The 14,081-nt window shown below is 44.6% G+C and overlaps 1 protein-coding gene across 1 annotated transcript in view; it reads right to left on the minus strand.

Annotated features, from left to right (window-relative positions):
• Positions 1–10,727: 10,727 nt before the first annotated feature.
• TM7SF3 (transmembrane 7 superfamily member 3) overlaps positions 10,728–14,081 on the minus strand; it is a 38,419-nt gene continuing 35,065 nt past the window's right edge. The window contains exon 12 of the mRNA XM_054987906.1: positions 10,728–13,285. Within this exon, the coding sequence (XP_054843881.1) occupies positions 13,023–13,285 (263 nt within the window). The 3' untranslated portion in view covers positions 10,728–13,022. The remainder of the gene's footprint in view (positions 13,286–14,081) is intronic.

The raw sequence follows: 14,081 nt of genomic DNA on the forward strand, positions 1-14,081 counted from the left end.
CTTCTGATTGAATTTAATATATACTTCATTGTGATTTGATGTGCTTAGAAACTGAGTGTAATATAGATTGGAATTGACTATCCTGTGTGGGGGTGCGAGAAGAGGGCGACTTGTGAGCGCATGGGATTTGGATGGACAAAAAGCCACAGAAGGGGAGCGATGTGGGTGCTATCACCCCTTCTTGTTTTTCATCAGTGGAAAAGATGGTAGGGTCCAACCCTGTGACCTTCCCAAGAACACTCTAGAAAAAAGAAAAATTTGCATAAGCACAAGATTTTATATAACTTGTCAACCAGAGTAGGCTTTCTGGAAGCTTCACCCATCCCTTCTGTAATTTAAAGTATTTTTGTAAATAAGAGTTCAACCACTAAAACTTATTTTCTTTATAGTTGGGACTGAAAGTAGTCGCTATCCTCTTGTATTTGATACAGCACTGTTTGAATACAACATGTTTATTGTCAATGTGGAGAGACTCAAGATTGTGTAGTGAATGAAGTTGTTAACATGCCATCATTTGTGGAAAAAATACTTTGTAACTGAATTGTTTTTGTCTAGCTTGTGTCGTTAGATGTTTGAGAGATCATCTTTGGTCCATGTTCAAAGATCAAGATTTTAAATCACTTTCCCTGTGTGTGGCATGACAGTGTTCCATGTCTCGGTTTTGTAATGCAGATGCTTGAAATTAACTTGTATGAGAATGCATCTTGTACAGTAAACTTATTTTTATCAGTAGTTCATGGTGGGCCAGAGTGTGTTTCAGCGACAAACCCAGTTTGTCAGATTCCACAGTACAGATGCTGACTGCATAGTACAACATCATGGTCTTTGCTGAAGTGGTTTTGAGATGTCTAACAAATGTTTTATTGGCTTCATTACCACACTTAGGTTTTATATTTTTCCATTTATGTCTCGATCTTTAGATTGGCAAACTTGCTATTGATTTTGTGAGAAATAGTAGGAGTGAGTGAGGATGGTAGTTCTGTTAACTTCAGAGCTGCTGTTCAAATTTGATAAAGAGTTGGGTGTGTAGACTATGTTAGAGGGGTAAAGTTAGACAAAATCTGAATTCTAAGCTGCTGAATACCACACATCAGTTACGAAAGCAATTCGTGCTTGCGTGAGGCTGACTTTATAAGATGAAGAGGCTGGGAACTGAACCCCCCACGCCCAGTCTCAGCAATGGCTGAACTTCTACAGCAGTTACTACCCATTCACCTCTAAGCATCCCACAAACATACCCTCTAGAAATTTGCTCTTCAAAGAAATTCAAGAACCTTGTAGGATTAAGCTTTTTAAAAAAATAGTGTGCACGCATCCCTGGCCCTCAATCTTTGTTTTAAGGTTAATTGGGAAAGGGTTCAGCTAAGACGGTAAGACTACAGCATCTTCAAGGAACAACTTCAGAGGGCGGCTTTATGCAGATTTCCTATTTGCAGATAATCTCTGGAAAGGTGCTTGTAAAGCTGGTGCAAGTGTTTAATGTTTATATATATATAAATTAGAACATGGCTAAGTGAAGCAGTCTGTTGTTTAGCTCCTCAGACGCTGTGTGCCTTTCAATAGTACTAGAAGCTGCTGTCCTGGTTAGAATCCTGAAATTTACTTTGATGCCAGTATCAAGGCTCCTTCAGCTCCAGCAGCCTGCCTGCCAGCACACAGACAAACTAAGGCACCCGGCAGCTCTGGCTCACCTCAAATGTCCACTTGCTTTTAGCAGCAGCATAAGGGAGACTGGGGGAGGGGGAGGGGGAAACACCAGGGCCTGCAGGAGGACGGGGGTAAGGAAATGAGTGGGGCAGAAGTGGGGCAGCACAGAGAGGAAGTGGGGGGAAGGAAACGAAGCCACCACACCTGTGAAAGGTGAACAGGGCCCAGAGGAGATGGGGACTACTACAGGGAAATTGAAATTTCTTGTCCTTGTTGTTTAATAAAATTAAATTCCTCTTATAACTGCCTTGTATGTGTCCCATACCATTTGGATTGAAACTTCATTATTATTTATTGGAAAAAAATGTTTTGTCTCCTCTCTCAAATAGTTCAAGTTGTCCTGATTTTGTAATAGATCTTCATTTATTCTCCATCTTACTTTTCTCCAGCCCATTATTGCTTTCCATAATAATGGATTATGGTCGGAACTCACCCTTGGCAAAATTTCCACTTTTTGGAAAATGGAAATTTCTGTCCATACTCAGAGGTTTGAACTGTTCAGCCCATAGTGTATATTCTCTAAATTGAACAACCTCAAAGAACTCAAAAGGCGGTAACTAGAGATGGGCACGAACCGAAATATGAACCAAAGTTCCTCATGAACGAAGCCGGTTTGTAGTTTGCAAACCAGTGGCTCATCATAGCCCATTTCTGACAAACTGCAATGAACTTCAGGCTGGTTCCTTTTTCAGTTTGCCATGAGGCGTGCACCTCAGGTTTTGGGTTTACCAAAGCTCAAAGCAGCACTTTTCTTGCTGTTTGCAAATGGCAAGAAAAGTGTTGCTTTCAAACGCCGGCCGCTTTTCAACTACTGGGGGGGGGCGATCCCTCGTCAGCTGAAAAAAGTGGCGGAACTTTGAAAGCAGCTTTTTTCAACTGCAAATGCAAACAGAAAAGTGCTGCAGCTGCTGCTGCTTTGCCAGCCCCTGGAAGTGACAAATCACAAACTGAATGAAACAGTTCACGAACTGGGCAAATTCATGGCAGTTTGTCACTTTTCACGAACCATAAACCACCATTTTCCTGGTTCGTGCCCATCTCTAGAGGTAATATTGAAACTAGATTGCTGTCATTGATCCCAAAAGAGGGCCAAGATCTGACTAGCGTGAAAAATTATAGGCCTATATCACTACTCAATAATGACTATAAAATTTTTGCGAAGATATTGGCGGAGAGATTGAAGGGGTGGCTCTCGGAAGTCATAGAGGAGGAACAAGCAGGCTTTTTGCCAGACAGACAAATAAGAGACAACTTAAGGACAGTGATCAATGCTATTGAATACTACGACAAGCGTTGTGACAAAGAGGTTGGTTTCTTCTTTGTAGACGCTGAAAAAGCGTTTGACAATTTAAACTGGGATTTTATGTTTGCCACTATGGAAAAGCTACAACTGGGAGAAAGATTCGTCAGAGCAATCAAGGAAATCTATAGAGACCAGACTGCAGCAATTGTAGTGAATGATGAATTGACCAAAAAATTGACGATTAGTAAAGGAACAAGACAAGGTTGCCCGTTATCTCCATTGTTGTTCATTTTAGTATTGGAGATTCTGATGATACAAATTCGACAAGATGAGGAAATACGAGGAATAAAAATAAAGGACTACTCATATAAGGTCAGAGCATTTGCAGACGACATAATGTTAATTGTAGAAGACCCACTGGAGAACATGCCAAAAGTGATAGGCAAGATCAAGGAGTTTGGAGATTTGGCAGGTTTCTTCATTAACAAAAAGAAGTCAAAGATATTATGCAAAAACATGACTAAGCAGAAACAACAATTGTTAATGGAAACAACGGATTGTGAAGTAACTAGTAAGGTGAAATACTTGGGAGTTGAGCTGACTGCAAAAAATATAGATTTGTTCAAGAATAATTATGAAAAATTATGGACTCAGATAGAGAGAGACTTGATCAAATGGAATAGATTGAACCTGTCATGGTTGGGCAGGATTGCAGCAGTTAAGATGAATGTGTTACCAAGAGTAATGTTTTTGTTACAGACAATACCAATCATCAGAGACTCTAAACAATTTGAAAAATGGCAGAGGAAAATATCAGATTTTGTTTGGGCAGGCAAGAAGCCTCGAGTGAAAGTAAAAGTTTTACAAGATGCAAAGGAGAGAGGCGGAATGCAACTGCCCAATCTGAGACTTTACCATGATGCAATCTGCCTAGTTTGGCTAAAAGAGTGGATGACATTAAAGAATAAGAAACTATTAGCCCTAGAGGGATATAAAAAAATTTTTGGATGGCACGCATACCTATGGCATGACAAAGTAAAGGTCAACTCGATGTTCCTGCATCATTTTGTAAGGAGAAGTCTATTTACAATCTGGAAGAAGTATAGAACTTACTTACAAGAAGGAACCCCCTTGTGGGTGGTTCCATATGAGGTGATAGATCCGAGAGCTGTGGATAATGAACAACAATGTTTAACGTATAAAGAAATAACTAAGATTGAAGTATCTAAACTTAGAATAAAGACGCAAGAGGAACTATCACCTAACTATGATTGGTTTCAGTATAGACAGATTAGAGACTTATACAACTCAGACTTTGCAAAAGGGGGCATACGAACAGAGAACTCGGAACTAGAGCAGACCCTTCTTAAAGAAGACAAGAAAAGAATATCCAAGGTATACCAAGTATTGCTGAAATGGTATACTGAGGATGAGATAGTTAAAACACAGATGGTGAAATGGGCTATAAATTTCAATAAAGAAATAACAATGGAGGCATGGGAATACTTGTGGAAAACTACAATGAAGACAACGACATGTATTAATATTAAAGAGAACATTTTCAAAATGATCTATCGTTGGTACATGACACCAAAGAAGATTGCGCTAGGGAATTTGAATACTTCTAATAAATGCTGGAAATGTAAGAAACATGAGGGCTCCCTCTATCATATGTGGTGGTCGTGTGAGGTAGCTAGGCAGTTCTGGGGGGAAATAATAAGAGAAATGAGTGAAATTTTACAGTTTCAAATAAATAAGAACCCAGAACTCCTGCTGCTAAACTTGGGAATGGAGGGAATTCCAGCCCATCATAGGACGTTGATTTTTTATATGACTGCAGCAGCTAGACTTTTGTATGCGCAGAAATGGAAAGTACAAGAAGTACCAACTATTGAAGATTGGATCTACAAATTGCTGTATATGGCTGAAATGGACAAGATGACAAGAAAACTGAGAGATCTGGACTCAGGGCAGTTCAACACAGACTGGGAGAAGCTGAAACAATACCTGGAGAAGAAATGGGAGGTGGGAGGAAAACTGTGGCAGTTTGAGAACTACTGAAATATAATAAAAGTATAAAAGAGAGGGGTGACTCTACCGGGGGAGGAAGAGAAATGTGAATTTATAAGCAGTTAGATTAATTGATTGAGATATATATAGATATGTATAGGTCAACTGATAGAGAATAATTAATGATAAGGTTTAAACATGAGGATTGACTAACTAACAATATTTTCTTTCTTTGACAAGATTTATATGCACCAAACTGAATGTATAGAAGAGTTAAATTGATTGAGTATCTGAGGAGTTATATAGAATTACCATAAAAAGTTGAAATGAGTAATATATAGAGAACAAATCAAATTGTTTGATTTAAATGTGGGAAATTTTTATGGTTTATGATATATAGGTTTATATAGAATTATTCAAAACTGGAAAATGGGATAAATTGTTTATCTAAAGACGTATAGTTTGGGTGTATAATAATTAAAGGAGTTAATGATGCACTGCTTAATATAATGGAGAATGTATATCTGTTTTAGACAGAGGAATTTAATAGAAGTAAGGGAAAAGGGACAGAGGGTGGGAAAGCTGTTGGAAGTCAACAAAAGGGGGGGAAAGGGAGGGGGTTAGAAACGAAAAATTAGGGGAAAATTGATTGTAATGTAAAAATAAAAATGTTCTAACCCAATAAAAAATTTTTCAAAAAAAAAAAAAAAAGAAACTAGATTGCTGTGATGCAATCTACATAGGTGTTCCCTCGAGGTCACCTTTGAGACGCTGGTTCATTGAGAATAGCACAGTTCAACTATTATCAGGAGCCTTGTGCAGTCACTCCATTGGCTACCCCTCAGTTACCAGGCTCAATTCAAGCTTTTGGCTGTCATATACAAAGCCCTTCATGGCCTTCGTCCCTCGTATCTATAGGACCACCTCTCTCCCTATGTTCCATCATGGCAGCTTCCCTTATCTGACTAAGATATCTGACCCTTATCTGGCTCCCAAAGTGACCTTCCCCCCTCCAAGGGGAAAACAGTGATTCTAGTGGTGGTGGACTTGTTTTCAAAACAGGCCCATTTCATACCATGTTCCAAAGTACTGCCAAAAAGTTGGCCGCTTTGTTTATGCAGCATGTGGTCCGTTTGGACTCATTTCCTGAGAAGGTAATCTCCGACGGGGGTACAATTCGTGGCCAAGTTCTGGCGGGAGTTGCTACAGGTGGCAGGGATAGAGCAAGGATTAAGCTCCACCCATCATCCCAAGACCAATGGACAAACTGAAAGGGTTAATCAGGTGTTGGAACAATTTCTAAGATGCTACATTAATTATCAGCAGAATGACTGGGTGGGCTTTCTGGTTTTCACATAATATTGTTACAACAACAGCATACACAGCTCCATGGGAGCCTCTCCCTTCAAGGTTGCTCAAGGGTTTGAGGGCAAAGCCATGCCATTCATACGCACCCAGGATGAGAGCGGGGGGGGGGATCTGACTGAGTGGTGGGCTAAATTAACCAGTGGGAAGTGATCAAAAAGACCCTGGACAAAGCCAAAGAGGAATACAAGAAGCAAGCAGATCGGAAACGCTCTGCTTCCTGGAGTCTAAAAGTGGGAGACCATATTTAAGTCTCCACCAAAAATCTGTCATGTTTGATTGTACCCATTCATCCATGCCAATAGTTCTTTTGTCAAGTATATGCTCAATTGCCATAACTCTGTATGCTTAGTTGCCTAGTATAATTCCATTTCCTGTTGCCAGTCTTCTAGTGGGTTCTCACACGTTCCCAGGTGGCTGTCTATTTACAATTTCAAATCTTTCTTCGAGACTATGATGTGTCTTCTCCCTTCGTTATGTGATAGCATAAATATGCACAGTGTTCTCACACAGAAACAACAACAACGAATTGTTTGGGAAAGTCGGGTAGAAAAGGGATGTGTATTTCCTATGTTGCCATTCTTGTCAAACTCCTACTAGCCCTACTTAGCTACTTACTCCTAAGTAGACCGTTGGACCTGCATATGGAAAGAACTGATTCCTGAATAAAAGTCATTTAACCAAGAACCTGTGTTTTGCCATAATGAACTAAAGGTTTGTCTGCTGTATTCTGTCATCCAGAGCCTGACAAAATCTAGGGGGGGGGGGGGGCAGCCGAGCAAAAAACGGGGGTAGAAATATTTGGGACCCTTTGATGTCATTCAGGTGATCAATGATGTGACTGTGGAAGTAAAACTGCCAAAGAACCTAAAGAACGTTCACCCTGTATTTCATTTCAGCCTTCTGAAGGCGGCTCTGCGCCTTGACGTGTGGCACCCAGATCCTCATCGTGAATGGCCAACCGCGCTATGAAGTTGAGGATGTTTTGGACTCTAAAATGAAACGGGGGGTGGGGGGGTGGATTGTATTACTTCATTCAATGGGTTCATTTCAACAAGAGTAATGTGGAGTGGGTGAAGGCTTCGGATGTGAATGCTCCTAAGCTTGTACATCAGTTTCACAAGAAGTACCTGGAGAAACCCGGGGGGTCACTTTAGAAGAATCTTTGAAGGGCAGTATGTCAGATACGCCTCCAGCGTATCTGTCATGGGTTATGGATTTCTTGCTGTAGTGTGTAGTGTACCTCTGAGAACATGCAGAGGGAACCTGTTTTGCTGACTGGTTGCTAGCTGCTTATCTTGCAGGTGTTTTGATTGCCATTTTCTGGCTGGCCTGAGAACGTGGCCTTGAAGTTCCAGCCGAGACTGCACCAACCTCCTAAGAGACTGCGCAGAGCTCATCCTTTCCCTCCTCCCCTCTCTCCTGGCTCCGCACGTCAAAATCCTAACGAACTTACTTTCCCACTGGGGGGGCGTGGACTTTGTCCTATAATTAACCTTGCTTTGCTACCTTGAGTCACTTCAGTAAATGATCCTGTCTGACAATCTTGATACTGGTATTCTTCTTTAATAAAGTATCTTTAACTCATACACCTGAGTGATGCAGTGAAGTGCTTGGGGAAAATACCTGGCAGATCCCTGGGCAGAACCTTCCTTAGGGGCTGTATTCCATGAGCTCAGCTGAGTGAGCAGAGCAGAGCTTTGCAAGTTCATTGAAAAAAAATTGGAAAGGTGTGTCATTCGACCCGCAAGTTCCCCTCATGCTGCCCCAGTGTTGTTTTGCAAAAAGGATGGCCGTCTTACGTTTGTGCATGGATTATCGGGAGTAATGCAGTGTCAATGCATACCCACTTCCCCTCATTAGAGATGTGCTGGGAGTGGTGGCCAAAGGAAATATTTTCACCAAACTGGACTAGAGATGTTTACTTCAGAGTGCGCATCAAGGAGGAGGAGGAGCCTTTAACACCCCTCTGGGATGGTTTGAGTACCTAGTCATGCCGTTCGGGCTTTAAGGGGCACCTGGAGTCTTCATGAATCTGATTAATGAAGTGCTGCATAAATACCTGTACAAAGGAGTGGTTGTTTATCTTGATGATGTTCTGATCTATTCTGATGAGTATGACTCGCATGTGAAGTTGGTAAGGGAGATTCTGAGTACCCTTTATAAGAAAAAACTGCAAAATTGCCAAAGTGTGAGTTTCATAAAACTGAGCTGGACTTCTTGGGCTAAAGAGTGTCCAAGGAAGGACTTGAGTTAGACCCCACTAAAGTCAGAGAGATGTGTTGGGATGGGAGGCTCCTAAAACGAGACAGCAATTACAATCCTTCCTGGACTTTGCACATTTTTACAGACCGTTCATTAAAAACGTTGCCCAAACTGTACTACCTTTAACAGACTTGTTAAAAACGAAAGGAAAAAGACCAGAAGGGCTAAAACCAAGTGCTAAGCTGGAATGGACGAAGTTATACCAGCAGGCATCTGAGAGATTAAAAACCCTGTTCACCTCTGAACCTGTGCTACGCCACCCAGATGAAAACAAGAAGTTCATTGTGCAAGTAGATGCTAGTGATGTGGCCATGGGGAGGGGGGTGATTTTACCAGAAGGCTCTAATAGAGAGCTACATCCCTGCACTTAGGTATCCAAAAAGTTTTCAGAGACAGGCAGTTGTCGGTTTGGGACAAGAAAGCAGCAGCCATTAAGTTAGCCCTAGCCACTTGGCGACATTGGCTGGAAGGGGCCAAAATACCCTTCTAGATTTGGACTGATCATAAAAATCTAGAAGCACTTAGATCACACCGCAGCTTGGGGGCAAAGCAGCTCTGGTGGGCAGAGTTCTTCTCAAAGTTTCAATTCACACTCAAGCATCTCTCAAGGAAATTGAATTTTTTAGCAGATGCTCTGTCCCACCTCCCTCAACACGAAAGTCAGAGAGAGGAAATTGTTGACAGTATTTTCACACCCACACAGTTGGCCTCCCAACTGACACACAGGCAAGCACAAAACCTCCTTGCTCGCCCATCGAACTCATGGCTGGAGATAGTCAAAAACAGAGCAGGAAAAGGAGGGGAAGGAGGGTTTGCAAGATTCTCTGGAGAATGGGGAGGAGGGGTGCTGGCACCAACAGGGCAAACTGTACATACCCTGAGGGGGGGGGGAGGTACTGAAAAAATGTCACCATGACAAAACAGCAGGGCACTTCGGGTTTGTAAAAACATTGCATTTAACAGAGGCAATTCTGGTGGCCAGGAATGAGGAAAAGACATACATCAATATGTGTCCAGTTGCCCTGTTTGTTTGATGGGGAAAAGACAAGGGTGGAAGCCTCCAGGTCTCTTACAACCGCTAGATACCTTCCCCCCATGACCTTGGTCTACCATCTCCATGGACTTCATCACTGACCTTCCCCCCTTTAAGGGAAAAACTTTAATTTTAGGACTGGTTCATTTATTCTCCAAACAAGCACATTTCATTCCCTGCTTCAAACCCCTGAGTCACTTGGAAGGAGAAAAACCCCTTCCAAGTGACTCGGGGTTTTGAAGGGAAGCTTCTTCCCATGCTAGGCACAAACCCAGACATAAAGGGGGCTGATTTGAAGGAGTGGTGGACTAGAATTGTGACACAGTGGAACGTAGTGAAGCAAACATTGGAGAGGGCTAAACATGCTTATAAACTCCAGGCTGATAAGAAACGTTCACCCCCCCCTGGAACCTGAAAGTGGGAGGCAGCGTTTACATATCCACAAAAAATTTGGAAGGAGCACAGTCCAGCAAACACCTAGGATAGAAGTATTTGGGTCCTTTCAAAGTAATCCGTATGGATCAATGATATTACTGTGGAACTAGAACTGCCAAAAAACCCTTGATACACGTGCACCGAGTTTTCCATTTCAGTTTCCTCAAAAAGGACCCTGGACCGGACAAGTGGCACCCTGACCCCATGACCCCACCTCCAATCTTTATAGATGGAGAGCCCCATCAGGAGATCGAACTCATTTTAGACTCCGAGTGGAAGAGGGGGGGGGGTGCTGTACTATCTAATTCAATGGAATCATTTTCCAAAGAGCCAGGTTGAATGGGTTAAGTCTACTGATGTGAGAGCCAAGAAACTGGTTCGAGCTTTCCATAATAAATACCCAGGGAAACCGAGGGGGGGATTGATCTTCAGCATTGTTTCAGCTCCGAATCAAATCTATTCAAATGTGTATACCTTACTGCATTGTTTATTGAATGTCCCTGCTGTTGGTTGTATTGACTTAAACTCTGTAATCCGCCTTAAGTCTAAGTGAGAAAGGCAGACCATAAATAACAAACCAGAGACACAAGCCATGTCCTTCTAGGAGGAGGAAGGCTGGACGAACACCAATCAGGCCCCCAACGCAAAGAATCTCAAATACATTTTTAAATTACAAGCATATTTATTATAAAAAGATAGAAAATTGGTTAATTTTTTGCATCGTAATAATGACTGTTCACCGCCCCGCCCCGCCCCCACCAGTAATTACAATTCTGGACATGGCAGTTTGTCAGTACTAAGAGATGACCAGGCAGCAAACACAAACGGTATTTCATCTACTTCTTTCGCTTTAAAAAATTAAAATGGCGGCCTTGATCTCCAAATAGTGGCCAAGAACTATAGAATTTCCCCATCATTTATGATCACATTTATTTATTGCCATACAATCAAATGTTAACTTTTGTGTATTTAAAATAAGGTTGCCTACTTTGATCCATCTGACGCTGTTGCAGATCTTCAGAAAATCTTGAGAATATCGATTTGCTTCATCATTTGGGGCCCCACGGTTGCCAGGATGCACTAGAACAGGGGGGGAAAGGCGGCGGCGGCAGCAGCACCTGCCTTCCCAATCTGGCAGGAAAGTTGGAACCCCAGCCAGCCGCCACGGCATGGGCTAAACAGGGCCTGGGTGTCATGGGCAGGGGTGGCCGGCTGCTGTCTCTCCTGCTGCAACCAGCGCATTTCCCAGAGCTCCTCCTGGCAATTCTAAATCTGAAAGACAACTTGAGCACACCACCGCAGCTGTCCCGTTCAACAGGGACGTCTAAGGGGTTGGGCCAACAAGTCTTCTGCCGCCTCTGCACTCCCCCAATACAGAAGGTGACACGGTCACACCAGTCCAAGAGAGATCAAATTGGAACACACCACCTCTCTGTTGAACATGTGAGGAGAGGCCGAATTTGACTGGTAAACGGGAAGCAAAGGTGTGTTGTTGCTAGGCCTGCCTGTCTGGGAGGAATGTTGGACAAGATCGATTCTCCTGTGCTTGTTGAAGAATTGATAAGCTTGACAGGCCCAGCGTCGACTACAGCAGCACGGAAAAGGAAGACGTTCCCTTCCTAAAAGTTCTCAACTGTAAGCGCCTGCTGCAGGCACTGCAACCCCCAGTCTGCACAAACGGCAAGCATCTCAAACTCCACTGGCCTAGCAGATTAAGAAGCTTCCTCTCCGGCCACCACGCAGGTTTCAAGAGCGTGGCTTAAATCTAGGGAGTCCTGCGAGTGACAGGAGCTCAGGCTACTTCCACCACATCTGCCTTTGCATACTGGACTAATTGGCAGCGTTAATGTCAGCCCCCCTTCCCCCAATGACTGCTCACCGCGTGTCCCCTAAGGCTGCCTACAAGCTGCCACGTTCCGAGAAGGCCAGCTTCTGCTTCCTCCTCGCCTTACTGCAAGCCGGGGGGGGGGGCGCTCAGGCAGACGCATCGGGAACACTCCCCTGTGCCTGGCCGGGGTTTAGCCAGGGAAGATCGGCCCATTCTAAGTCCCTCTCAAGGCCCCTGAACAGAAGTGCCCCAGGGGCCTGCAAATTGTTTAATCTTTCAAATATAAAAGCTGAAGAAATAAAGTGACCATTAGTGTTGTGGCCAAGAATAGTACTCTTATGCAACATATGGTTGCTATAAAAAGATCTGCAAGGACAACCGCCAAATTAATTCCTGGATATTCTAATGCTTTTCCTTCTCCAATAAAGACTTCCATTTCAGAGACTGTGGCCATTTTTCTTAACCTTTGCAGCTACTAACTTAGTCTACCGTACCTGGCAAGGCCCAAGTAACACTCTGCTAGGGAATAAAGTTTACTTCCCCCATTCTGGGATTTTGCAACTAGAACTGCTCATCTTCCCGACACAGAAAGTGAATACAAGTAAAAGCTGAGTTTATCTTAAAGTACTTATCAGCCAGGAGGGACGATGCAGGCTTTGTACCGGTATTGCATAGCTGTAACAGTGCCGACACCATCCGTCTTCGGTTACCTTTTCCCTGTTTGCAAATCCAGCTTAGAACTCAAACCACGCTCAGGGCTGGCATTCGATGCAGAGTTCAAAGGAAAGGAAGAATCAACTCAGCATGCGCTTGAAGTGATCATCTCCTCAGGGATCTGAGGTTTTAAAGTTGCAAACTTTACCCTTGAACTCCTTTCTCACCCACCCCTCCTTTTCCCACGCACACACCCCTCTGCATAAGGCATATATGTGTCCTTGATCCTCGCTACCCACAGTTAAATGCCAGTTAAGGCTGCCACACAGAATGCAGGGCCTCTCAGGCTGGACTAGTGCTCGTCTCTGGCCAGCCCACGTTAGCTTCATCCAGCTGGGCAAAGCCGTGACTGCAGTGCCACCGGACACCTCCTCAAAACCTTCAGCCGTGTCCCCGCAGCCTCTTCCCAACGGCCTCCCCGGCTACAGAAGCAGCGGCGTTCTCTCCCCTGCCGGCTGCTCTCTGTGGAACAAGTCCTTGACCTGGGAGACCTGGCTCAGAATCCTCTCTTTCAGGGGAGGGACGTGGTGGCTCGGGTCCAGGACGTTGGTTATTCTGCGTTCTCTCTCCCGCCTCCATAGCCGATAAGGGTGGGGTGGGAAAGGCGCCTCGCCTCTCTCACGGCGCAGCTGCACCGTGATCCCACCAAATGCCAGCATCACCCAGACTGCCAAAAGGATGAGGTCTGCAAGAGGAAGGACCCGTTCAATGGAGAATCCACCCTCCCAACGCCTGTGTTTGCTTGGCTCGCTCATTTGCCCTGGGGAGTCTGAGGTCCACCACTCCCCCCCCTGCCGCCCAGCTCCTCTTGACATCCGTCTGTCCACACCGAGAACTTTCCACACACTAACAGCTCCCTTCTAAAGCAGCTCAGAATCCTTCCTTTGCAGCTGTCTAAGGCAAGCTCCCTGGAGGAGAGGAGAGGAGAGGAGAGGAGAGGAGAGGAGAGGAGAGGAGAGGAGAGGAGAGGAGAGGAGAGGAGAGGAGAGGAGAGGAGAGGAGAGGAGAGCAGGCTCCATATTCCTCCCTGGAGGCTCTCAAACCTTTTGGGGCAAGCTTCCCCCCCCCGACCCCCAGTCAAGAGAATCGTTGAAGTTCACCAAAAGAGGGGCTGTGAAGATAGGCAAGTCCCATCAGTGGGCATCCTTCCAGCCTCCCACTATAGCCATGAGAAGTTGTCTTACGGAAAGTCACCCCCCACTGAGCCCCACTGCCCAGGGAGTGTCCGGTTGGCAGCACCTCTCCGGTGTCTTCGGCAGAGGGAGGTCTCTTTTGTTTGGCATCCCATAAAGGAAACCACACCCCCATCCTCTTATACTGGGCCGGGGCTACGGTTGCCAGTGCCCAGGGCAACCGAAGACTGGCCACTTGCGTGTGTACACAGCGCGCTCCCAGTGCTGCGTGATGATGTCACTTCCGTGATGTCATCATGCAGGGCGACGCGTGCCGCCCCACGGCAAGCCGGCTGTCCTGGCGCGCCG

This window comes from Eublepharis macularius, chromosome 9, assembly GCF_028583425.1.
Source record: "Eublepharis macularius isolate TG4126 chromosome 9, MPM_Emac_v1.0, whole genome shotgun sequence".
NCBI classification, from domain to species: Eukaryota; Metazoa; Chordata; class Lepidosauria; order Squamata; family Eublepharidae; genus Eublepharis; species Eublepharis macularius.